This window comes from Gopherus flavomarginatus, chromosome 22, assembly GCF_025201925.1.
Source record: "Gopherus flavomarginatus isolate rGopFla2 chromosome 22, rGopFla2.mat.asm, whole genome shotgun sequence".
Classification (NCBI taxonomy): Eukaryota; Metazoa; Chordata; order Testudines; family Testudinidae; genus Gopherus; species Gopherus flavomarginatus.
In genome coordinates, this window is record NC_066638.1 from 15,432,247 (window position 1) to 15,459,769 (window position 27,523).

The 27,523-nt window shown below is 50.0% G+C and overlaps 1 protein-coding gene across 1 annotated transcript; it reads right to left on the reverse strand.

The window, feature by feature from the left end:
* Positions 1-368: 368 nt before the first annotated feature.
* Positions 369-27,523, reverse strand: FABP3 (fatty acid binding protein 3). Its single transcript, XM_050932385.1, has 4 exons — positions 27,265-27,523; positions 20,615-20,787; positions 1,224-1,325; positions 369-637 (listed from the first exon to the last, which is right to left on the reverse strand). Exons 1-4 carry the CDS (start codon positions 27,335-27,337, stop codon positions 584-586), a joined length of 402 nt encoding a protein of 133 aa, XP_050788342.1. The 5' UTR covers positions 27,338-27,523; the 3' UTR covers positions 369-583.

Below are 27,523 nucleotides of genomic sequence, written 5' to 3' on the forward strand. Positions count from 1 at the left end.
AGGGACTACTGACATTTTAACCGCCAGGCTGCTTTGACCTGCTCTGAGCAGGGCTACAACTGGAGCTGGCTAGAAAACAGCCTTTCCATCCCAGGAAAAATCTAGAATTTTTTTAAAAACTTTGTTCCGCTCTGGCTGCCTAGCGAGCCTGGAAGCAAAGCCTGTATTAAGCTGCTCCGACTTCCTTGCTAGGGTTTGTTTGTCTCTGCAAGTCCAAAGCCTGGAGTATTACCTAAGCAGAACCCACCCCATGCCCACCCACCCAGCTGGCTGAGAGCAGAGTGAGGCCTAGAGCCAGAGCTGCTGAAAATTAGTCCTGCTGTGGAGACAGCTTGTGAGCCTTCCCCGGAGCAAGCCAGACACCAATCTGTAACAACTTTGGTTTATTATTTTCCACATGATGCCTTACAAGATTAAAAAAAACAAAAACCACAGTACCACAGAAAGCAGACTCACGGGCAGAAGGGGAGGGCTCGCCTGCACTGGCTCCATGCTCATGTATTAAATTGAATACAAAATGTTTGGGGGGAGAAATAGACAATTCAGTGAGTTCAGCACTGGGTGATCATCAGAGAGCTGGTGTCTATGTTGCCTTTTCATACGTTCGAGTACAGATAACAGTGCCCATGGTGAGAGTCTGGAATCAGAAACAAAACAAGGGAGGTTAGAGGAGGATTTGGGGTCAGTCCCTCGCCAGGAGCTTCACAGCTGACTTTACCCCCAGCAGGTTCTGTCAGGCATTCACCGCAGGGCAGGGCAGGGCAGGATTTGACTGGAGTTCAGGGAATTACCAGTTCTTGAGATCTGCCCCCTAGCTTCTCTCTCAGCTTTTAAGCTATCCCTGTAGGACAGATATTCAGCCAGTTGTTCTGGTTCTTCTAACCCGTCCAAGGCCTGGCCTGCACTTGTTGGACTGGTTTAACTGTGGGTTCAGAGTATATTTATACCGGTACCACCCTTGGTATAAGCTGTTATAAATGTACCTTATTACCGGTATAGCTATTTCTCTCTCCTGTACGGGAATATGCACCTTTATACTGATGTATCTTCTTCCACACAAGGGGCTTTGTAGTGCTTTAACAGGGCTAGTTAAAGCAATTACAACTTAACGGCTGTAGACAACCCCTACGTTTATCTGATGCCACCTACTGATTGGCAATACCTTGAGTGAATGGAAAGGCAGGTGCCATTAACAGATCCTAGGAATATTTTTGTCCTCTTACCAGAATTAACTTCCCATCCTCCAGTTCTCGGACTAACGTCGTCTCCTTTCCATCCCATTTCTGCACATGGATGAGTTTTCCTCCATCCAGCGTCACGAGAGACTGCAGGGGGAGAGAGAGATCAAAGTGCATAGCATAGGAGCAGCACTAGTTGTTTAAAATGGGATAATAAGATAGATCCTTCATGGGCTTAAGTTTCAGGCACACGCAGTGTCTCTGCTCGCACATTCCCAAGGATTTGAGGTCAGCAGGATCTTTCATGTCTATCAAAAGAGTGAATGCCTGGGAACTGTGAAACCAAGGAAACGGTGCAGGCAGAGTGGCATCACTGCAGAAAGAGCTATCAGAATTAGCTTAGGGCTGGAAGTGGAGATTTTTAGATCTCACTGATGCTTGGCTGTTCATTGCTGCAACTAGAGTAGGGCAGGGCATTTGCCTGGCCATCCCAGCAGCTGTATTTTGGTGGCTTGTACAAAAGAAGTTTTTGATGGCTGCAGAGAGAATGGACCCTGCCCTCCCAGCTGCTAGAATTAGTTTACAGGGACGGTCATGGTGGCAAAGAAAAAGATTTTAATCAGGCCTGGAGCTACCAGGGAGCAAAGGGGACATCCCACCCCGCACCGCAATCATCAAAGAGTCCTAAATTGCAAGAGAGGCTAAAATATGAACCAAGTTGTTCAGTGTAAAGCAGTGAACAGTGGCAGATGGGAGAGACTTCATCCTGTATATAAATTCTAAATCACAGCAAAATATTGACACTGGAGCTAAATTTTATTTGTAAACGCTTAAAATCCAAGATTTTCCAGGAGTTTCACCAGCCCGTGGACTTCTGGAAGGTGGGTTGTTTTTTAAATAGTGACATCTAGAGACCTCAAAATACCACCCCACAACCCCAATCATGGGACCCTAGAACTGACCCTGAGTTTAATGGTGCATCTTGACATGAATTTCCTTGGTGAGTAAATGCCAAAAAAGGGAGGAGGAGAAGAAGGAGGTGGAGGAGGGAGTCTTTCCTACCCTTTGGTCCCACCTGAGGGTTCTCTCGCCTCAACCGTAATTGAAGGGGCTGATTAATGTCCAGGGGGAATAAACACTCAGGAGATCCACAGGGAAGGAGAGGGGTGCTGCTGCTGTTATGTGAGAGTTTGGAGGTGGCCACACTGGTTTGGCTAAGGAAGGGGGAGCCCAAACTGCTGGAGATCAGAGCAGAAGTTGGGTCGGGTTTGGAAGACAGGTGTGTCTGTTCACCGTGGCTGATGGGAACAGGTGCAGTTCTAGTGCTGCTCCCACAGTGAGCAGGGGATTGTTTAAACCTGCCCTCCCCTGGTGTGGCCTTTACTCTAACCTGACAACGCCCCACAGCAAGACTTCAATTACAAATGCAAACCCCGTCCTGAAACACCTAATCCCAGGGCTTTTCAGCCTCGGTTCCCAGCCCACTCTCAGGGAGCCAGTCTGTCTCTTATAATAGAGTTGGTGCTTGAGTGACCCCTCCCTGCTCTGACTCCCAGGATGAGTCAGACAGACAGCTCTTCACCAACCTGGTGTGTGTGGGAGGGAGGGGGTGCAGGCGGATGACTCAGGTCCACTGGAGCCAATGAGCAAAGGTTTCATTATTCTTTACGCTCAGCATCTAGAACAGCATGCTAATAACGCTCACCCTTAGCTCAGGCCCCAAGGACTGATGGTCCTGGTGATAGCTGTGGCATTGGTGTGTGAGTGGCCATGACTTCGTTATCTCTGCTCTCCCCCTGCCACATGCTTCACCGCCTCCTCAGGGCTGTTTGGGCTGTTCAGAGAGGACCGAATCACGGAGGCCTCTTTATTTAATCCCTGCCGAGCTGGTTGCTGAGATGAGCCAGTTTTGCCTTGGAAACAAGAGCTGCAGAGGCTGAATTTCCTCTCCCGATGAGCTGCTTATTGACAGGCAGGGAACTCAGGTCACAGTGTCAGGAATGGGTTTCTGAGCAGTGTAATTAAAGCCTGATTGTTCCCTCCCCCTGCCCCTGCCTTGGCAAGGCTGTGTTTACACAGCATCTTGTGTTGACGCTGACCTAACAGACAGGCTGGGCCATGGCTAAGGTCAGTGTGACAATTCTCTTGTCCAAAAAGCCAGGGAACCCTTGTGCAATCAGGTGGTGTGAGGCCAATCCAGGTCCATCAGGCCAGAGAGCCTCCTGCCCTCTGGAGACGTGCTGCAACCCCCAGCCCCCTCCTGCTGCTGTCCTGGTATCACTCTGCCCCCTTCTGCATGTGTTTGCAAGAAAAACTTTCCTCTTTCATTCCCGCAGGGATGGGCTCGAGCTGCAGGACTCAGCTCCTGCTTTCCAGCACCCAATGCTTGGGGAGTACTCGGCTCGAGGAACCCCATCTCTGTAGATGCGGCTACCTCCTGCCACCCTCCTGGGATGTTCTGGGAGGCGCATTCAGGGCTCTCTAAACTCCTTGCTAAGCCCCCAAGATTGTTCCATGGCTCCCAACTGCCAATCCTGCTTAAACCAAGCCCCTTCTCTCTGATGATCCTGCCCCACTGCTCCCTTCCCTGGTCTGGGCCACCCACCAGCTGCAGGCATGTTCCCACTAGAGAAGGTGGCCTCCTAGCCTTGTGGCACTCCAGGCCTGGGGGATATAAGACCTGGCATCTCCCAAGGTGGGAGCATGGGGCAGAGGGTAGAAGGCTCTATAAAGGCAAGAGAGAGGAGCGGTGCAGCAGCTGGGTGGGACAGGGGGCCTCTGTGTGATGTTTCACAACACTTTTGGGGGAAGCTTTACAGATCCTAGGACCTAGAGATGGCAGAGATCTGGTCAGTCCACTCCTGGTCACAGTGAGAGCAGCAGCAGACCCCTGCCATCCCTCTCCAGGAGGTGGGGACCACAGCAGGGTTGTTCCCTGCTATATATCTGGAAGATCTGTGTAGAGTAGCTTTGAGTGTCCCAAGGAACCCAACATCCCAGGAAATGAGTCCCCAGCCTTGTGGATCTCACCATTAGGAAAATCCTTTCCCCAAATGCCATCCGCTGGCGGCCCCTTGGACTGTCCCACCCAATTCCTGTCTCCTATTGGTGCAAACCCTTCCAGACAGCAACACCTGCCCAGAACTGGGGCTTTCATTAATTGCTCTCCTCAGCCTCCTAAACACTTGTCCCTGATGCTAGATTCCATTCCTAGTCAACTCTCCCCTTCCAAGCCCTGAGCTTCTTACCGCTGATCAGCACAGATCCTCTGTCATAAGAACATAAGAACGGCCATACTGGGTCAGACCAAAGGTCCATCTAGCCCAGTATCCTGTCTTCCGACAGTGGCCAAGGGAATTAACAGAACTGGTAATCAACAAGTGATGCATCCCCTGTCACGCATTTCCAGCTTCTGGCAAACAGAGGCTAAAGACACCATCCCTGTCCATTCTGGCTAATAGCCATTGATGGACCTATCCTCCACAAACTTATCTAGTTCTTTTTTGAACCCGATTATAGTCTTGGGTTTCACAACATCCTCTGGCAAAGAGTTCCGCAGGTTGACTGTGTTGTGTGAAAAAATACTTCCTTTTGTTTGTTTTAAACCTGCTGCCTATTAATTTTATTTGGTGGCCCCTAGTTCTTGTGTTTTGAGAAGGAGTAAATAACACTTCCTTTTTCACTTTATCCACACCGGTCATGATTTTCTAGCCCTCTGTTATTTCCCCCCTTAGTCATCTCTTTTCCAAGCTGAAAAATTCCAGTCTTATTAATCTCTCTTCATACGGCAGCCATTCCATACCGCTAATAATTTTTGTTGCCCTTTTCTGAACCTTTTCCAAGTCCAATATATCTTTTTCGAGATGGGGTGACCACATCTGCACACAGTATTCAAGGTGAGGGCGTACCATGGATTTATATAGAGGCAATATGATACCTTCAGTCTTATTATCTATCCCTTTCCTAATGATTCCCAACATTCTGTTTGCTTTTTTGACTGCTGCTGCACATTGAGTGGATGTTTACAGAGAACTAGTCACAATGACTCCAAGATCTCTCTCTTGAGTGGTAACAGCTAATTTATACCCCATAATTTTATATGTATAGTTGGGATTATGTTTTCCAATGTACATTATGTTACATTTATCAACATTGAATTTCATCTGCCATTTTGTTGCCCAGTCACCCAGTTTTGGGAGATCCTTTTGTAGCTCTTCACAGTCTGCCTGGGACTTAACTATCTTGAGTAGTTTTGTACCTTCTGCAAATGTTGCCACCTCACTGTTTACCCCTTTTCCCAGATCATTTATGAATATGTTGAACAGGACTGGTCTGAGTACAGACCCCTGGGGGACACCACTATTTACCTCTCTCCATTCTGAAAATTGATAATTTATTCCTACCCTTTGTTTCCTATCTTTTAATCAGTTACCAATCCATGAGAGGACTTCCCTCTTATTCCATGACAGCCTTCAGTGAGGGACCTTGTCAAAGGCTTCTGAAAATCTAAATACACTATATCCATTGGATCTCCCTTGTCCACATGCTTGTTGACCACCTCAAAGAATTCTAGTACAGTGGTGAGGGATGATTTCCCTTTACGAAAACCACATTGACTCTTCCTCAACAAATTATGTTCATCTCTTTGTCTGACAATTTTGTTCTTTACTATAGTTTCAACTAGTTTGCCCGGTATGGAAATCGCACCTACCGGTCTGTAATTGCTGGGCTCTCCTCTGGAGCCCTTTTTAAAAATTGGCTTCTGAGATGCATGGCTAGAAAGGATTAAGCATCCTGCAAAATAAATAACCCACAGAAGAATGTGGGGAGATAATATTTGTGGTTTTGTGTATTTTTTACATATGTATGAGTAGGGTAGACAATGTGCCCAACAGTCCCTGTCTATGCTGTATTCTGATAATTCATTTAATTGAATTGTAAACACGGGATATCTTGGTATTCATCTCTCTTTGAAATGGGTAGCAAATCATCTGTGAATAGTGGAGCAACAAGCAAATTGCCTTATGTTAATTCTATAGCTAAGTACCAGTGATGGACTTCCTTCAAAGTCAGCCTAATTACCTTTTGAACTCCCAACTTTGTCAAAAAACATGAAATTGTATAAAAGATCCTTGGGTCCTGATTCTCTCATCTCAGATCCACTTAGGCTTCATCAGAGGAAGTTTGAGTCTCAAGACTGAGGTCCCAGTTATGCCGGCACGCGCTGAATATGAGATTTGGACATTGGACTCTGACCTATGAACTGAATTCTAAAGGAACTCTTTGCAGCTACGAAGCTCACCATCTCTGCTATGAATCTGCATCTCAATGGACTGAACTCATGTCTGTGTGTATATTGATCTTTTAACCATACTGCCTCTCTTTTGTTTTTTAATAAATTTTAGTTCAGTTAATAAGAACTGGCTGTAGTGTGTATTTGAGTAAGATCTGAAACATTCATTAATCTGGGAGGTGATGTATCCAGTCCTCTGGGATTGGTAGAACCTTTTCTTTTATATGATGAAATCAGATTTACAGAAATTTTAATCATATTTGACGTGGGTATGTGGATGGAGGCCTGAGGCTGGATCACTTTAAGGGAACTGTGTTGTTTGGACTTCTGAGTAACCAGTGAGGTAATAAAGAGCTCACTCACGAAAGCTCATGCTCCAAAACGTCTGTTAGTCGATAAGGTGCCACATGATTCTTTGCTGCTTTTACAGAACCAGACTAACACGGCTACCGCTCTGATACAAGAAACTTTATCTCTGCCTCCCATCCTGAGGTGACATGTACCCAGTCAATATGGGGATAGTTGAAATCCCCCCATTATTACTGGGTTTTTTATTCTAATCTCCCTGAGCATTTCACAGTCACTATCACCATCCTGGTCAGGTGGTCTGTAATATATCTCTACTGCTATATTCTTATTATTCAAGCACGGAATTACTATCCATAGAGATTCTATGGTACAGTTTGGTTCATTTAAGATTTTTACTTTGTTTGATTCTATGCTTTCTTTCACATATAGTGCCATTCCCCCACCAGCATGACCTGTTCTGTCGTTCTGATATATTTTGCACACTGGTATTACTGTGTTCCATTGATTATCCTCATTCCACAAAGTTTCTGTGATGCCTGTTATATCAATATCCTCATTTAATACGAAGCACTCTAGTTCACCCATCTTATTATTTAGACTCCTAGCATTGGTATATAAGCACTTTAAAAACCTGTCACTTTTTAGCTGCCTGCCATTACGTGATGTAATTGAATGGGACTTTTTTTCATTTGACTGTTTCTCATCAGATCCTACCTGTATTTTATCATCTTCCATCCTCTTCTCCTTATTAGGACATAGGAAATCTTCATTTATAGATCCTCCCCTAAGGGATTTCCAAACCACGTGCTCCTCTGCACCTGTTGGCTTTCCCCCAGCCCTTAATTTAAAAACTGCTCTACGACCTTTTTAATTTTAAGTATCAGTAATCTGGTTCCACTTTGGTTTAGGTGCATTTCAAAAAAGACATGGGCATTTCAAGAAAGATGTGGAGAAATTGGAGAGGGTCCACAGAAGAACAACAAGAATGATTAAAGGTCTTGAGAACATGACCTACGAAGGAAGCCTGAAAGAACTGGGTTTGTTTAGTTTGGAAAAAAGAAGACTGAGAGGGGACATGATAGCAGTTTTGAGATATTTAAAAGGGTGTCATAAGAAGGAGGGAGAAAACTTGTTCACTTTAGCCTCTAATGATAGAACAAGAAGCAATGGGCTTAAACTGCAGCAAGGGAGATTTAGGTTGGACATTAGGAAAAAGTTCCTAACTGTCAGGGTGGTTAAACACTGGAATAAATTGCCTAGGGAGGTTGTGGAATCTCCATCTCTGGAGATATTTAAGAGTAGGTTAGATAAACATCTATCAGGGATGGTCTAGACAGTATTTGGTCCTGCCATGAGGGCAGGGGACTGGACTCTATGACCTCTCGAGGTCCCTTCCAGTCTTAGGGTCTATGAATCTATGAAGCCCGTCCTTCCTGTATAGGCTCCCCCTTTCCCAAAAGTTTCCCCAGTTCCTTATGAATCTTAACCCCTCCTCCCTACACCATCATCTCATCTACGCATTGAGACCACGCAGTTCTGCCTGTTTAACTGGCCCTGCATGTGGAACTGGAAGCATTTCAGGGAATGCTACCATGGAGGTCCTGGACTTCAATCTCTTACCTCACAGCATAAATTTGACCTCCAGGACCTCTCTCCTATCCTTCCTTATGTCATTGGTACCTACATGTACCACGACCACCGGCTCCTCCCCAGCACTACATAAGCCTATGTAGATGTCTCGAGAGATCTGCAACCTTCGCACCAGGCAGGCAAGTCACCATATGGTTCTCCCAGTCATTGCACATCCAGCGATCAATGTTTCTAATGATCAAATCACCCATTACTAATGCCTGTCTCTTCCTAATAAGTGGAGTTCCCTCCCCTGGAGAGGTATCCTCTGTATGAGAGGTTACCACAACATCATCTGGAAGGAGGGTCTCAACTATGGGATCATTTCCCTCTGCTCCAGCTGGATATTCTCCTTCCCTTTCATCCTCCTCAACAGCACAGAGGCTGTCAGACCAGGGGTGGAATAATCAACACCTCCTGCAACACGTAACTTTTTCTGGGAGGTCTCCCACTCCACTACTAAACGTAAACATGCTTAGCTTACAAGGTCTGAAAATATCAGGTGGTATGGTTACAAAAGCAAGGCACTTCTGAATTCAGTAGGAATGTTGGTTGTGCATAGGACACAGGACTGGTTCCTGCATGGTTATAGAACTGCAGTAAAGTGGAACAATTTTCAGTTTGTGTGATTGGAGGATATCTGGATCCATACTGTAAGACTGTCTCACATAATGAGGAAAAGTTGAGGTGCCTTTGCTGTTGTTGCAATCTTATTTTCTGTGGAGAACTTGTCATCTTCTTTTTATGTTTTTACAGGAAACAAAACTAAAAAAAGGGGAATGGTTGTTGAAAATAGCAATTCTGGTCATAGTTAGCATTGGGAAGATGCCAACATTTGTTGCTCAATTTTATCCTCCTTTTTCTACAGAAATTTACAGTGGTCAGTATTTGACTTGGGAGAAATGAAGTAACAGAAAGTGGCCCAAATTGAACTTGAGTGCTCACTTTGACGGTGTAAATCTGGAAGGCAGGTGCTAGATTCCCTTTCTGAATGTTAGATAAATCTGGAAGGGAAAAGCCAATTTCTGCTTCCTTGGCTCAGAAGTGGAAACTGAGTCGCAACCTCCTGTGTTCCTGGTATCTAAAGCTGCCCAGGTACTCTAATAGAGCCTTCTCTTCCTTCCTTATCATTTTAACTTCTCCTGGTGGGGTCCACATAACTCTGACCCTTGCTAGGCTTCAGATAGTTTTATCAGTCTCCACCCCAAACCCCGCTTTGCCTCCAGCATTTATAATGGTGTTAAATATATAAACAAGTGTTTTTAATGTATAAGGGGGGGCACACTCAGAGGCTTGCTATGTGAAAGGGGTCACCAGTACAAAACTTTGAGAACCACTGAGATAGAGGCACACTGTCCATTCATTCCACTCAATTCCTTCTTTGAGGGCTGTCAGCCGAGGCCACTAGCATCCCTAATCCAATCTGGAGAAGTCTTTTACTCTCTGTGCCTACATGTTCCCCATTCACAGCACCACCTTCTTCTAGCAGCCAGCTCCCCATTCACAGCACGCTCCCTGCATCAGGTCTCAACAGCCCCCGACAGCTTCCCCTCCTTTTCTGGTTGATAGCAGCCAAGGGGATGCTGGGAGATGTAGTTCCTTTCCAGTTCTAGGGCGAGCTGTCCAGGCAGGGAGCTGGCCAAGGAACTACAGCTCCTGGGGTGCTTTGGGCTCTCAGCTCCCAGGCTGGACCCCTGCGGGCAGAGGGTGAGGGCTAGTCTGGAATGTTGTTGCCTGTCTCTGGTCGGGCAGGGGAGATACAATGTATCAGGGCCCTGATACAGTGTATCATATTGTGGGGGGGTGGGGTGGCGGCTGGCGGTCTGCTCGCCTCAGGGACTGGCCGAGCCTGCAAGGTGGGGGTGGGGGGTAAAGTGTACTCTGGGGCTGGACTCTGCAGTAACCAGCGTGCTGCTCCACGCACTGAGAGTGGGGGAAGCGAGCGGTGTGGGCCTGGCGCCACGGAGCCACTGGCACCATGGTAAACCCGGTAATGGGTGGAACCATTCTGCTGTGTCCAGGAAAGTCTCACCTATGTACCTCTCTGTCTTCCTTAGCTCCTCCAGCTCAGCCACCCTGGCCTCCAAAGCCTGTACACCGAGGCTTCTCAAACGTTTGTACTGGTGACCCCTTTCACATAGCAAGCCTCTGAGTGCGACCCCTTCTTATAAATTAAAAACATATTGTTATATATTTAACACCATTATAAATGCTGGAGGCAAAGCAGGGTTTGGGGTGGAGGCTGACAGCTCGTAACCCCCCATTTAATAACCTCGCGACCCCCCGAGGGGTCCCGACCCACAGTTTGAAACCCCCTGCTGTACACAGTCTCTGAGGACCAAGAGCTCCTTGCACTGAATGCACATATATGGCACCTGCCCATAGGGCAGGTAATCAGACATGTTGCCTTGGGTGCAATAACCTGGGTAGCCCCCACTCTGTTGCTGGACTTTAGCCTGCAGTCTCTTTTTACTCCTGCAGCTGGTTCCTTTGTTGTTGTTTTGTTTTTAATTGGGATGTTTTGTAGCTTAGGTTTAAAGAAGTTTAAGGAATGTTATGTGTATCCCCCAAACTCCTTCGCAAAACTCCCCTGTTAGCCACTGCTCTGGTTGCTTAGGAGTGGGCTTATTAAAGCCCTGGTTTTCCTGAGTAGCCTCGCCCCTTGGTAAAGGGTTGATGGGTGCTAAAGAAATTAGAGATCAAAGCATCGTTAAGAAGCTCCCAGCCTTGCCTAGCAGGCCACTAGGCTCAGCCCCCACACGGTCAGCACACAATCCCCCAAACAAACAGATTGCATGGTGTATTTCAGTCCTGCAGCAAGCACACCACAATGAACACAAACACACACACAACAGACAACAAATTACCCCAAGGGCAGGGCCGCCCTACAACATTTTGGCACCTGAGGCGGGGAGCTTTGAAGGTCCACAGTCTGGGCCAGCTCAAGCTCTATTGAGATGGTTGCAAGGCTGACCGGTCTCTCCTGTGTCATTGTGGAGCGTAGATGTGTTTTTATTAACTTCAGCTTGGAGAAACTGCGTTCTCCACTGGCAACTGTTACAGGAAGTGTTAGAAGTATGCGCAGAGCAACAAAAGCATTTGGAAAGAGGGTGGTCATCTTATTTATGCACATATATTCCAGAACAGCCTTTGGAGTTGATCCTGTTGAAATGTATCTTGAAAGGGCTTTCAGTTCATCACCTAAATAACTCGTATCAATATCGCGCATGTCATCATGTGTCAACACTGTCTCAGTGCCCTGCATTGCTGGTGTAGGTCTTCTTCAGGTATAGTGAGGAGTTTTGGAATATTGTACAACATCCCAAATATACTGCTGTGTTCCCTGAGCTGCGTGAAATGTTCTTCAACTGACTGTATTGCACAATCTAGCACCTGGTTAAAGAATTCAGCTTTGAATTGTTGTTTGGGGTCTCTTATGGGATTATCCCGTGCCTCATAATCAAAATGTTGTCTTCTTCAGTGACTCTTGTATTCTTGAATGGGTGGGAAAATAACTTCAGTGTGAAGTTCCTCTGCCAACTTTAGTGCACTCTTCAGAACATTTTGAAATCCCTCATCTGACCGGTTAGACTGTAGGTATGACTTTACTTTGTCCAGTTGTTCCATTGCTCCAGATATATTATGATCAACACCTTGGAGTCTCTTACTTACACCATTTATTTCAAACAGTATGTCATGCCACAACACTAAGCCACAGAGAAATTTGAAGCTGGGAGCTGCAGTTCCTTCCCTAGCTCCCTGCCTATAGAGCCAGCCCTGGAGCAGGGAAAGAACTACATTTCCCAGCAATCCCTTGGCAGCTATCAACAGGAAAGGGAGGGTTAGGGAGTAAGGTAGCTGAGCTATGCTGTGAGTTGAAAGGGGTGGCACTGTTAATGGGGAACAAGTGTGCCCAAGGAGTAGGAGGCTTTGCCCCAGATATCCCCTTCAGAAGACTTCCCCAGACTGCATTAGGGATACTGGTGTGACCTCACCTTGCAACGCCCAAAGAAGGAACTGGGGGGGACAGTGCCCCTCTCTATCTGAAGCCTAGCAAGGGAGGTACGTGGATCCCACTAGAATTTAAAATGAAAAGTAAGGGAGGGGAGGCTCTGTTAGGGGACTTGGGCAGCTTTAGATACAGTACCAGGCATGTAGGAGGATTTCCACTTCTGAGCCATGGAAGCAGAAATTGGTCTTTTCCTTTCCAGATGTAGCTAATATTCAGAAAGGGAATCTAGCACCTGCCTTCCAGATTTGAACACCTCAAAATTCAGGAGTGCTCAAGCTCAGTTTGGGCAGCTGTTACCTCATTTCTCCCAAAACAAATATACTGACCCACTGTAACCTGCTGTAGAAAAAGTAGGATAAGAAATGAAGAAGCAAGAAATGCTTCCCAGTGGTTTTTAGGACTGGAATTGCTATTTTCAACAGCCATTGCCTTTTTTTTTTTTTTTTTTTTAGTTTTATTTGTTTAAAAGCAAGACAGTGATATTGTATTGGCAATTCCCCATAGAAAGAAAGAGTGGAACAAAAGAATAATAAAGGCACCTCAACTTTTCCTCATTTATGGAGGACAGTCTTATAATATGCATCCAGATATCCTCTAATCACACAAGCTGAAAATTGTTCCACTTTAGTTCAGCTCTGTAACCGTAGGATAGCTTGGTGGTTTGAGCATTGGCCTGCTAAACCTAGGGGTGTGAGTTCAATCCTTTAGGGTGCCATTTAGGGAACTGGTGTAAAAATCTGTCTGGGGATTGGTCCTGCTTTAAGCAGCAGGTTGGACTAGATGATCTCCTGAGGTCCCTTCCAACCTTGATATTCTATGACTCAATCCTGTCTGTGTTCTGTGCACATCCAAAATTCCTGCTGAATGATCTGCCCTGGGAGCGAGTTACCAGTGACCCAGGGCTGGGACAGCAGGAGGGTGCAGGTTCAGGGGAAGAGCCCAGGGATGGGGTGGCAGGGGAGTGTGGGTAGGGGGGAAAGCAGGGAGCCCAGTGCTGGGGCAGCAGGAATGCAGGGGGGAGCCCTGGGGTGGGGGGCAGCCAAAAATTCTTTTGCTTGGGGCTGCAAAAAAACTAGAGCCACTCCTGATTGCGGGGACATTTTCACTAGGTTCTGTTGTTGTTACAAAACATACCATTAAAGTCATTTGTTCCGTATGGCTGATGTCAGGTGTGCAGTCCAGAATAACAGAGTAATATCTTGCTGACTTCACATCTGCCACAATCTTCTGACTTTTGTTGCCAGTACTGTCTGATCTCATTTTGAATTGTTTTTCCAAGGTAGTGGTGTGTGTACATTTCTCAGGTGGGGACTCTTCTTAGATGCTCCTGGAGTACAGCATCAAACTCAGCCATCAGTTCCACAGTTTTAAGGAAGTTTCCATTGTTTGGCACATACAGCTGATCTGAAGTGCCAGGCAGTGCTAGGTTTTGGGTAGCAAGCATTCTCACAATGGCAATGAACCTTTTCAGAACATTTTGCCAGTAAAGAGACTCTGATGCAATCTGTTCTTGATGCTGATCATCTATGGTGGCCTTTAACCTTAGTCTCATCTCAAGCTCTTTCCACCTATGGAATGCTCTCTAGTGATTTGTTGTTTTCTCATGGCATGCCAGATTTCTAGCCAGATTTTTCCAGTCCTTTGTTCCTGTAGAACCCAATGTGGCTGAAAAATTAGACTGGAGGAGTTTGCAACCAAAACAGTATGAAGCATTCTGGGGTTTTGAGTACATAGGCCATGGCCTCGCCACTTTGTCACCATTGGATTTCACACCAGTAATGTGTTGGATGGAAACTTCTGTTTTCATTGTCTTTGGGGAACATGAAGTTTTTCATTTGCTATGGCCCATGCAATACAAGGAAGTCCCTCAGGCTACTGCTCTAGTGGGTCCGCAGTCCTGGATCATCTAGACTTAAGGAACTAAACTCAGCAGCAGCTGTTTCTTGTGCCTCCACCACACTCTTCTCTGATCTACACTTTTCTTCAGGAATGTGCATGGTTACATCCATTTGAGATGGAGATGTGGATGCTGCAGTAGCTGCCAGGTCACCTGCACTCTGACTAACTGGGAGATCAGGCATCTCCTCACCACTCCCATCCTCACTGGGGCCGGAAGGCTCACTATGAACATTTGTGTCTGTGTATCTCAGGAGAGCTCCTTCCTGCTTAGATAGAAAAGCTTCCTTTGCTTGCTTGCTTTTTCTGAATGCTGCCCCACAGGGGCGTTTTCTTCTTTCACTCATGACTGCTGTTCTGTGCCAGCTAGAGTGGCTCTCACACCCAACTGAAGGGGACAAATAAGCAGGCTGGTCGCAGGGCCTGAGTGAGGGAAGACATCAGTGTCTTAAGGGCCTAACTGGCTCCTACTACTTCAGCTGACTGCCTGTTCTCCTCAAGTGGGTTCAGGGAAGCAGCAGGAAACAGGAAGCTCCCTGAGAAGCTGGTGTTAATCAGTCCAGACTCTTGAGGGTGCTGGAGAGGTAAATAAGAGGCTCCCCCTCCCTCTCTCCCTGCAGCTCCTGCTGCTTTCTGTTATTCCCTCTCACCTCTTCTCCTACCTGCCTGTTATGTCTCTTATGCCCTCCTTCCTCCAGCACAGCACTCCACCATCTCTGTGCATCTAGAGCAGAGAGAATACATATGCACCAGCAGCAGACACAATTTTCTACACTCTGGGTCCTAGTGGCACCCCTACTCCAGTCTGGCACCTGAGGCCTCAGTTCGCCTCATGGTAAGACCAGCCCTGCCCAAGGGTCACGTAATCACTCCTCCTTCACCTGGAGAACTCCCTTGCAAAACTCCTCTGCTAACCGCTCCTGTTTGCTAGCTCCTCTGGCCGCTTAGGAGTGGGCTTTTTAGAGCCCTGGTCTTCCTGAGTAGCCCCGCCCCTTGGTCAAGGGTTGGTGGGTGCTCACCACCAAGCCACACAGCTTTGGGCTGGCTGGGCTCAGCAGGGCGACCTGCAGCTGCGTGCAGTGCCGAGATCAGTACAGCTCTGCAGTGGCTGCCTCGGGTGGGAGGTTACTGTGCTGCTGTCCTGCTTTTCCTGCTATTCTTTACCCTCTGGCTGGCTGCCCAGGGGCACCTGAAGGGCACGTGCCCAGTCTACAAAGAACAGTCCTGAGCAGTTCACGCCTGCTTGCTCCATATGGGAAGCCCAGGTGAGTTTAGTGTAGATTCCATTAGACCTTGTCACCCTGTTTGTTTTTCTGAAGCTCTCCAGTGCCATCATGAGATACCCTGGGAAGCCTGAGCTAAGAGTGAGTTGACCACCCACCCCCACCCCACCCCCACCCAATAGAATCAGCTGAACATTTTGGCTAGTGAATATAGGCCCAGGATCTTACAGAGCCCCATAGCAATGTGTTTTCCTGTTGTTTTACTGTAAGTTATAACCTGCTGTAACCAGGAGTCATGCATGGCCGTGCGTGTGTATGGATAGGACCTACATTTATTCTCCACCCTACCACTGACCTTCAACACCTCTTACTGTCACTTCCCTGTTCTGTGCCTCGGTTTCCCCATAAAAAGGAGGTGTGTGTGGGGAGGGCAATGATACTTGCCCAGCTTAATGATGTGGTAGAAAATGTCTTATGTAAAGTGCTAAGTATCTTTAGCTATTTACATAGATTTTCCAGTTTGTACCATAGATTATGGGACTCTCTTAAACACTCCCCTTAACATGCGATTTCCTTGAAGGGAGCCGTTCCTTATTCCTGTCCGGGGCTCCAGGCTCTGTTCCCTGCCCCGGCTTCTTGTGGGGGTCGTGGGCAAAGCCCGTCACTTCTCTGCAACGTCTTCCCTGGCTGTGAAGTGGGATTAAACGCAGTCCTGGGCCCACATCTAGAGGGAAACATGCTCACTCGCCACCAAGCCAGGCTCCAGTGCAGCACCGCAGCTCGGGGAGGGATGCGTTACAGAAGGTGAAGTCGGTTCAGCCACTGGAGGTTGGGGAGCAGGAGACACTCCAACAACCCCTCCCCCCTCTAGGCTTTGTATTGATGGGTGGTGAGACTGCTCCACTAAGCGCTGTCCCTGCAAGGCTGGAGCCTCGGGGTGGGGGCCCCGCTGTGAATCAGTGGCATGGCGAGGGCAGGAAAATGGGGTGGCCCCAGGTTTTCGGTGGGCAGGCAATGACGGGATGTGGGAGGGAGGGGGCCAGAAAGGAGGGGGGCCCGCCTCCCCTAGCCCCTCCAACCCGAAGCTGAGGCTGCTCAGGGCACATAGGCTGTGGGGCATTCTCCTAGGGCTCTAGCTTTGCCCACCCCTCCCAACCCCGCCTCGGTGTCTGTCTGCATCCCACTCCTGTCGGTGCCACGCAAGACCCACCCCCCGTCTGGGACGACTCGCCCCCTCCGAGGTGGGGGGGTGTCTTGTGGGGCCGGGTCTGGGCCGGGCTAGCACTGGGGCCAGAGACCGGGGCAGCAGCATGCAGTGCTGGCAGGAGAGGGACATGGCCAGCGGGACAGACACCGAGCTGGGGTCGGGAGTCCCAGCCTGTGGGTTTGGGTCAAGGGCGGCTCTAGCTTTTTTGACGCCCCAAGCACGGCAGGCAGGCTGTCTTCGGTGGCTTGCCTGCGGGAGGTCCCCGGTCCTGCAGCTTCGGCGTACCCACCGCTGAATTGCTGCTGAATCCGCGGGACCAGCGGACTTCCTGCAGGCATGCCTCCCTCACAGTGACCAGCAGGGCGCCCCCAGCGGCTTCTCGCCCCAGGCACACGCTTGGAGCGCTGGTGCCTGGAGCCGCCGCTGGTTCAGGTGGCTCCCGCCCTGATTTGGGTGGGCCTGGAGGCTAAGTGGGTGGGCCGCAGCCCACTCAGGCCCCCCCGTGGCTACGTCCCTGATGTGAATATGACAGAGCCACGGCGGGTGTGTGACCGATTGTCACGCTTAGCTTTGCCATTCGGACTCTGGCACGCCAAGGGGCAGATCTTGGCGTTTAGCTGGGCGGCGGGTGTGAGCAAAAGGGCAGTCCTGGTGCACTAGTGGCAGAGGCAATAAGTAGGGATGGGCAGAAAGCACCGGGGGTGCCAGTGGAGACCATTCAAAAATAGCATATGCTACATCCCTCATTAGGGCTCAGTGTGATTGTCCTGGGCCTGGCCAAGCCTTCTTTGGGGGGCTGGAACAATTTGTATAGTGGGGGGGGGGGGGCTGAGAGCCATTGAACCAAGCTGTAAACCCTGAATAGGATGGAAACCACTTCAAACCGGGGGGGGTGTTGCAGCACTCCAGCACCTGCGGGGTCTGACCCCATTCCTTTCTGTCTTCTTTCCTTGCCAGCACTACAATGCTGCAGGAAGTGTCAGTGCAGTTGCCTGGGTCTCCCCATGTCCCCCGCCCAGCACTCTCACGGGGGGAGCCCCATCTCGCTCTGAGAAATTAAGCAAGGAAGGTTATATGCACAGAGGCTGAAATTGGCCCCTGCATCAAGGGCCAGCCTGAGGCCTGTACCCCAAGAGAATGACTGCATCGCTCCAGCAGGGGGCAGACTTGGGGTATGGACCCGCCCCCCACGTACGCACACGCACACACCCAGAGCGTGCCCGGATCCTTTTAGATACTAAATAACATTGACGAGAGATAAATCAGTTTAACAACAAACAGCGCATGCGGAAGCCCCAGCGCGCTGGGCATCTCAGCCGTTTGACAAGCCCCAAGGCAGGCTGGGGTTTATTTTTGTAACAAACCCCAGCCTGTTTGATGATGTCCTCATCGTGAAATGAAAGGGCACAGACTGTCTTGTTTGAGGTCTTTGAAGTGTATTTAATGGAGCCTGGCGGCCTCATGCCTGTGCCAGCTTCCTGTCCGTGAAGCCAGATCTCACTTTGCTCCAGGGAGGGGAGCATTCTTTGCTAACAGTAACCTGAAGAGGTGGAAATCCAGGCCGTGCTCCCTTTTGTGGGGGCCACTGATGAATAGAGAGGCTAGAAAAGGCAGGTTTCCTCCCCTCAAAAAGGATTTTTCCTGCTTGTGGGGTTCCCCCTCCCCCCTTTATGGATATCCCAACTTACCGTCCCTGTTTCTTTGGCGGACTCCTGGAAGAGGAGATCTGGAGTGGAGTCGTTCGGCGTACAGGGGTGGGAGTCTTTGAATCTTTCCCAAAGAGAGGTTCTCACTTCACTGTTTACCAGGCGCTGGATTAAGCAGGGGCTACCCAAACCAGCATTTTTAAACAGCCCATCAAAGCGCCAGTCCCTCCCCCATTGATCAAGCTCCATTCTTCAGACCCCCAGTGGCAGAACGCTACCAGTTCTCCACAGTCACTGGTGGAAAACAGGGGCTGCAAACCTACATTTCTAATGTTAAAAAATAAAAATAAAAAAAATGCAACAAATGTTTCTGAAAAGACCTTCCAGGCATTCCTGGTGCGCCATAAAAAACAAAAAGGGGGATGCAAACCTCCATAATTTTACCCTGGGGAAAATGAGGGCTGGATGTGTCTGGGTGTGTTTATCTTGCACAACTTCCCTTCACATTACAAGCTTCCAGTGCACCTGGCAGCCAGGCATGGATAACTTCCCCTTGACTTTATCTCACAAAGGATCTGATTTTGCAACTCTGAGCTCCCGGTCCCACTGAAGCCAATGAGGAAAGGACATGAGTGCGGGGCCCCACACCAGAACGATCTCGGAAGCTCCAGGAAGGGCAGGGCTTCTCAGCAGGGGATGGGAGAGGACAGGACCTAAGCCCAGCAGCCCAGGCTTCAATTAACAAGCTCAGTAGGGGATACAACAGCCCACTGACACCGGGGTGGTGTTCGCAGGAGGTGGAGTGACAACCCTGCAGGAGACTGAGGTTTTCCCACAATAAACTCTTGGGTACTTTCTGGTTGCTCCGCTAAGCAGGGCTGTTCACTCTGTCCTCTCTGATGAGGCAGTGTCCAGGGATGCTAGGGCTCTAGGGCAGGTAGGGAGACCCCCCCGCCCCGCTCAGATTGGGGTGGAGTTTTCCCAAGGGACTCCTGGGAGTAGGGCCCTGGCAGCTGCAGTAAAGGTGCCTATCTGAACGCTCACCTTAATCACTGGACTGGAGGGAATTAATCCAGCCTCGGCTGCTGTCCCTTCTCTGATCCTTGGGGCATGCGGAGGTTCCTGGCTCAGCCACCTGTTGCTGTCCAGGTTTGAAACTTCTACTCTGCCCTCCTTCTCTCTGATTCAAAAGCCCTTCTGGTTTGCACTGGCTGTTTATGGCTCTGAGCTGCTGTCTCCACATCCCCTGGAACAAGGGGCCACAGGCACAAAGCTCGAGTACAAATCTCCTGGTTGACAGGACAGTTATTACAAAACACTGTGTCATTTTCCCCGGGGCTTTGCACAACATAGATAAGACACGTCCCCTGAGCTGGAGAGGTTTCAGGCTCAGTGAGACAGCACAGGCAAGGCAGAGTGTGTAGGTGAGAAGGAATGGTCCAAAGAGGCAGACAGAAGGGTGTAGGTGCTAAGATACTACATATCTAGATTGCAAAGGGTGCCCATTGGCCAAGGACCCTGGGCCTTGGCCCATGGTAGAGATCAGGCCGACTGCAAAGTTGGACCTAGATCTGTGTTTAGATTCTAAATATACCCGAAAGTGTGGGAATGTTTGGCTCAGGCCCATCTCTAGTAATATCTATTCCCCCTTGGCCATTTGGAAACCCATGTATTTTATTCACAGCCCTGCATTACATCTGCTATGCTGGGGGCAGGACACAGATCTAAATTAGGGCTTGTCTACATGGGGACATTCAGAAAAGTTAATCTGAATTAGTTTGGTGGTTTAGTTAACTGCATGAACTCTGAATAAGAGTGCTCCCACAGGGGATTAAAGTTACCTTAATTCACTTCCAAAGAGAATGCTGAATAAGAGCATCCACACTGGGATTTAATGTGTTTTCTCTAATCCACTTTAAATTCACACCTTTAATTCAGATTAATTTTCCTGAGTGGCCCAGTCATTCTTCGGCAGCAATTCAGCGGCAGGTCCTTCCCTCTGAGAGGGACTGAGGGACCCGCCATTGAATTGCCGCCGAAGACCTGGACGTGCCACCCCTTTCCATTGGCCGTCCAAGTGCCTGCTTCCTTCGCTGGTGCCTGGAGCTGGCCCTGGGCCCAGTGTAAACTAGCCCTTGGCTGTCTAGCAGCATCCCCATCTGGTGGCTAGGGCTGCCCTGTGTGTGTCCTGTTTGTCCTCAGTGCCAACTGTTCCTCCTACCTTGACATGTCTGTCATCGGCCGTCGTCTCATCGAACTCCTCCCCCAGTTTGAAGCTGATTTCTGTGCTCTTGAAGGTGCTCAGGGTCTTCACGATGATCTTGTCGCCCTCCAGCTCGATGACGCAGGTGGGCTTGGTCAGGTTTGCTATCTGCCTCATGGCAAAGCCCACGCCTGTGGGACAAACAAGAAGAGTGGACAGCACTGAATGGGAGCTGCAGGCTACCTGCGCGGAGCAGGCGGAACAGATCCTCAGCTGCTGTGAACTGACTCCAAAGGAGCCACATCATTTGACACCAGCCTCGGATTTGGCCCGAGATCTTCCTTGTGCAACTCCAAGCAGGGCCGCTCCCTCCAGCATGTCACTGCCCAGCTCACCCTTGCTGCTTCTCCCCACAGCTCCCGACGAGAGATCATGGACCAATGGGAGCCCACAAGACACATCAGGCCTGATTCTGCCCTCACTCCCACCCATCGATGCCAAGGGGTGACTCCACACGCACTCCTGGGGAACTATTATCTCCTTTCTATTTCTTGTGAGACACAAAGCCAGAGAGAACAGGTTCACACTAGGCACTTGCACTTGGCCTTCTGCATGGATCACCCCTTGGCACGGGCAAGTGTGCGATGACACACCTGTGATCATTTCCAACTCCTACAACCAAGAGCTTGGGAGCATGCCCTCCAGCATCTCAGTAGCTGTAAGTCCCCTTCCCAAGTCATCTCTCCCCTCAGCTGTACTGACTCACAACTGATAAATAACATCCATTGCTCTCCAGGAAGCACTGGACAATTTCCTGAGCATTGGTGCCTCTTGTCTTCACTTATCTCAGTTGGGCTCTTAGTTCCGTGGTTGCCTCTCCCATCACAGCTCTCAAGGGACATTCCTCCCAACTAACGGAGGGAAAACTTGGCCCGCTGACCACAAATCACTGCCAGCGAGCAGCTCAACAAAGCCCAGAGAGAAGCCGTGCTCTGAAATGTATCAGCATTTGTGCTGGGTTCCCTGCATAGCCCGAATCCCAGAGTCAGTATTTTACAACCCTCCAGACACTGGTAAGAATGGGAGACGCCCTTGGTCTTGGTCTTTGGCAACTGTTCAGTGGCCCAGCTCCACTTCCTTTCCACTCGCTGAGAGCTGGTCCTCAGCCCTCAGCAGCATGGCAGGCTCCCTAGCCCTCATCTGGCCGTCTGCAGCAATGGATTTGTGGTTACAGATGTGCCCAGAGGAATGTGAGCAGCTGCCGTGGCCTGGCAGTGGGTAGGGGAGCAGAGAGCAGAGGGGATATAGGGCAGGCACCGAGGAGGGGGCAGTGAGGAAAGAGATAGAGGGTTTCCCACACTAAGCAAACTGTGTCAGTGTGATTCCAAGGTGCACCCATCTCCCCCCACAGCTGCAGCTCGGTGTGTCTGTGGGACCCACGCTGCAGGCCTTTTGTCTGGAGAGTGCCTTTACGGAAGGTCTGTCGTATGCAAAGCTGGGCTCAGGTCATTCAGGGACAAAAGCCCCCCCACCCATGCTCAAGTGCTTTGCTGAATCAAGGCTGCTGTGCTGAGCACTAACCCTCTCCCAGCATCCACATGCGCTGCTGCGTTCGCACCTGCAAGCTCCCAGCTGCTGTCTCTGGGACACCCCTGCCCGCCTGCTGATTTTCTTGGGACTGCAAAGGTGCAACAGGACAGATTTTGGCCCAATGTCCACTAATCTCCACACTCGTCTACATGGCAGCTGCACTGTTCCCAAGCATGCACCAGACTTATTTCCGGCCTCGACGCCAGGGCAGTTCAGCAGGATCACCTGGCCCCTATGGCTGAGGCACAAGGGCTGATGTTTGGCACAACACCTGGGAGGTGATTAAAGGGCTGCATGCTTCCTGCTGGGAGCCAGGGTATCAATGGCAAGCAGCAAGTGATCCTGCGATAGGCCAGCGGGTAGCAAATGTTGGCTCAGCTGAGGGGACCACCTAAGCAAACGTGCACTTATTAATGCACAACAGGGCTTGGCTTCATGCGACTCAGTGCCTGGTTTCCTTCTTTCGGGACATGTAGCAGTAACTGCTGCAGGGACAGGAGCAGGTTAGCCACAATTCTCACTGTGAAACCACCACCGGTTAGGGACGGTCTAATCTGCACCCTCTCTGCTCAGGGCTGAGCTGTGTGGGGCAGGGACCACGTCGCCAGGGCCAGCTCCAGGCATCAGCTAAAGAAGCAGGTGCTTGGGGTGGCCAATACCAATGGGCGGCACTCCAGCCGCTATTGGGGCGGCACGTCTGGTTCTTTGGCAGCAATTCGGCAGCAGGTCCCTCAGTCCCTCTCGGAGCGAAGGACCTGCCGCCAAATAGTGGAGCGGCACAATTGCATTGCTGTGGCTTTTTTTTTCTCCCCTGTTTGGGGTGGCAGAAAACCTGGAGCCTGCCCTGCACATGACAGCTGGGGAATGTGGGAAGTCTGGGCCAAGAATGACTCGTGTAACACTGACACTCCTGGGAGTCTGGTTCCTAATGCATCAGCCTCTACTGCGCGAGCTACAAGACCCAGCTCTCCTCGGCCGGCGCGGGCTCATCAGTCGATCTGTTTGGCCTTGCCACCGCTGGAGGGGACAGAGCTTCGCAGCAAGTGGACCTGTGTAGTGAGGCAGAGTGGCCTCCCACTGAGGTAGAGAGGAAGGAGTCTGTGACGTTCTCTACCTTGTGGGACCACTGTGCACCCCCATGTATGTTCATCCTTATAATATGATGGTGTGGGATCCAATGCAAAGTTTGTCATGTCAGGTGCCTTTGGAAGGCTCATGACGCACTGAGTATTGTTGTTATAGTGACGTTACAGGTTGCAATTTCATTTATATAGTTATGAGGCTGAGAATGTCTCCTCATGGCTTAAAACAAGCCCAGACAAATACTGTGCAAGAGCACAGGGGCAATTTACACTTCATCAGGCATGTATGGGACAAACCCAGCCCAGCATCACAGGAACAAAGGACGCTGGCCTAGGCAGCAATAAAGGATTTGTTGGACTCTCAAGTGAATCATCCCCCTTCCTTTGGTCAGTTTGAGACTGAGATGAGGTAATGCTCACCTGACTCTGAAGGGGGGAAGAGGGAAGCCACAAGGGACGAAAGAACATGAAAAAAGGGAGAGTAATTTTCCATGCTCTTCCTCTCTCTTCTACCTCCATCTACAGACACCCACCACCAAGCCACTGAAGTGCTGATCAAAGGGGAGAGCCTGGTTGAAGGGCAACCAGCCAGCTTGTGGTGAGTAGCATCTACGTTTGTAAGGGCATGGAAAGTGTTAAGATCAGCTTAGAATGTGTTTAGCTTTTATTTCATTTGACCCCCACTTGTTGTGCTTTGACTTACAATCACTTAAAATCTATCTTTGTAGTTAACAAATTTGTTTGTTTATTCTACCTGAAGCAGTGAGTTTGGTTTGAAGCATGTCAGAAATTCCCCTTGGGATAACAAGCCTGGTACAGATCAATTTCTTTGTTAAATTGACCAACTCATATAAGCTTGCAGCATCCAGCAGGCATAAGTGGACACTACAAGATGAAGGTTCCTAGGGTTGTTTCTGGGACCGATGATATTGACTAGTGTCATTCGGTTGCACAATCCAAGGAGCAGCTTACATGCCAGAGGCTGTGTGTGAACAGCCCAGGAGTGGGGGTTCTCACAGCAGAGCAGGTTACGTGTGGTTCCCAGAGTCAAGGATTGGAGTGACCTAGCAGATCACAGTCCAGATAACACCAGGGGAATGTCTCAGAGTCACTCTGTGATCCCAGTGACTGCAGCCAGGCCGGGCTCACTCCTCCTGCCAGAAGCTAAGGGGCAAGACAGAAAGTATAAAAGGCAATGCCTCTAACTCAGTTGAATCTGAGCCAGGGAATGGAGCAGATGTCTCCAAGCCACTGCAGATCCCCAGACCTGAACCCACGCTGTGCCATGCCCTGTCCTGCTCCTGGAGGAGACCGAACCAGGTGATGAGCTGCCAGGACTGCCGCTCGCCATATACCCCAATGAGATGAGAGATGACCCCAAGCCGCAGGTACGTTATAGTGGGAGAGTAGGAAGTAGCCCAGGGACATCAGACAGTCGTTTGGTTTCTGTTGTTGCCTGAACCCCGGGCAGTGTGTTTTGGGCGGATCCCCGTTGGTCAAATGGCAGAACACTCCACCACTGGGCTGGGACCAGCTGGGGTAGGGTGAGCCTGGGTCCCCCTATCCCCTGCTGCCAACTTCCCCCTGGGGTGGCAGCCTCCTCATCTTAGGACAAGAGGCCTGAAATGTCTGCTGTCTACCAGAGCTGGGACGCCAGACTGTCTGCATTGCTCTGCCCACCTAAGGGCCTGAGCCTTAAGCCTGCTTGTTTGCTCCGTCCTGTCTAAAGGCTGCAGCTTTAATCCTCGATAGGGAGTGGCACCCCAGAGTCATAGTGAGGTGGAGTGGCTTCCCACTGAGCCAGAGGGCAAGGGACCACCACCAACCCACGGCAGCATGGTTTTCGCCAGTGATTTGGGGAGGCCCATGCTGAGACACCTAAAAGGTTGCTGAGCACCCGTCCTCTGCAAACCCTCTCCTTTAAGGTGTGCCCAGGTGGGCACCCAGAATCACTAGGCCCTTCTGCAAAATCTTCACCCACGTTTGTCTGGCTTCCCCCAGTAGCAGCCCAAGGTTGGCTCTGCACTGGGTGCCAGCTGGGCCTCTGCTCCCAGGAAGCCAAAACCCTCCCGCCAAAGTAATCAAAGGCCAGAGTTGGCCCTGAATAATCAGATTGGGGTGAAAGTAAGTGACTTCTCCCTGTGTGCATGTATGTGCGTGTATGCATGGGAAGACGTACAAAACGTTTCATTCCTTTATTCCAGGCCATTTTGCACCCCTGATAGTTCAGTGTCACAGTCGGGGGGGACCATGGACCCCACCCAATCCGCACGACTGGAAAATGTCCCCACCATGTTTATTCAATGGCAGCAGCTTCTGGGAGCGAAATTCAAGGGAGCAGCCATTTTACACAGCAGACCCCACAATCTGCTAGGGAGAAGACTGGAGCAGCCACTCGCCATCCCAGACAGATCTCCTCCCTCGGGGGAGCTAAGGCAGGCTGGCCAGGGCAGGGGTCCCCCGAGGAGTCAGGCAGCCCCTCTCGGATGCTTTGCAGATGCTAGAGTCTGCAGTGCTCCAGAGCAGTGTCTGCCCCGTGATCCAGCAGTCACGCACATGCAAAGCAGCCGCCCCAGCAGAGCACTGCCCAGCCCAGGCGAGTTGGAAGTGGCTGGGGTGTCCAGTGCAACAGTGCAAACCCCTTTCCTCCGATGCCGCAAGGAGGAGACCAGGGGGTCTGATCCTGCCCTCGGTTCCACCCATGTAGCTTCACTGTGATTCTGCTGGACATGTAGCTAGCGCCCCCCCGTGGCAGCGCAGAGCGCTTGCTGCTGGGCCCAGCTGACTTGCCTGAGCCTTGCAGGTTTCTGGGTGGCCTACGCCCAGTGATGACTCCAAATGCTGCCTGGCACCGAGCAGTCGGCGCATGGCAGAGAGGAGAGGCATTGAGTGAAGCCAAGCTCCCATTGCCAGAGCAATGACAAGGCAAAGGGTAGGACGGATCTTGCATCAGACACAAAGGGCCACTAACACCCCCCCTCCTGCAGAGGGGATTGCATGGGTGTGGCTGATGCCGGCGAGCTCAGTGATACTGGCGCAGCAAGTCGCTGTGGTTGAGAGCGATGAGCCTGGCCAGCCGCCATGCCTTGCTTGGCCATCTGCAACCTTTTGTGTCTGATTGTAGAAATATCCGCGCCGGGCTTGGCTGGGCTCCGTTACACTGACCTTGCTTGCCAGCTCTTGCACATAGACCTCCCCCAACAGCCATCCAGCTGTCAGCCGTGCAGAACACCCTCCTGCCGGGTCAAGCTGCTCCCAGAGAAATCAGGCAAAAGAGCGATTAACCCTGCCACTTCCATGCCCCAATCAAGGTTGGAAATGGGCGTGTGTGTGTGTGTGTCTCTCTCTCTCTGTATATGTGTGTGTGTGTGTGCATTTTAAATACAGCACAGCAGCCTGTTTGCCTTTGATTTTAGGTTTAAAAACTGCTATTTAAAAAAAAAAAGATAGAAAAACCATTCTGCCCACTAAGTAACACTGCTTGCCAATAACACTTGTCCTATATTTTCCATTTCCAAATAGGGTGACCACATGCTCCATTTTTAAAGGGACAGTCCTATTTTTGGGGGACTTTTTCTTATATAGGCACCTATTACCCCCCACTCCCTGTCCTGTTTTTTCACAGTGGCTATCTGGTCACCCTATTCAAACAGGAACATTTGCCCCAGTCCTACGTGTACTGGAAATTCAGTGTAAAATAGACAGAGAAAACAAGACATCATTGTTTAAAACATTACCCCAAATACCCCCTTCTGACTGAGACCACTGCCCAGCGGACACTTGCCTGCATACAATGCACAGAATTTAGCTCAGCAATAGGAATGCAGCCAATACTGGGATTTCACTGTCTGTTATTTGCCTTTTTTCCTGGCCAGCCTGCAGCTCTCCTTGTATCTCCAGGGCAAAGAATAACCCTCTAGCCATCATTCTCCCTTTTAAATAAAGACTCATCCACTGCACCGCCCAGAACCCCCTTTTGTGCTGCCAGTCACTCACCAATCGCTTTCATGTAGTCATCAAAATTATTGCTGTCCACCAGCTTCCAGGTGCCTGCGAAAGCTTCAGCCATGCTGAGCCCTGTGACCGTGCAAGCTGCCGTATGGCACTGCGGAGAGGAGAGGAGAGAAGAGACTGCTCTCTAATCTAGGCACATTCTGCCTCTTTAAATAACTGTTCTAATCACATGATTGGAGAGTGAGCAAGCGGCCACAGAAATATTTCCCCAGCCTACCAGAGAAACCGTCAAACTGGAACA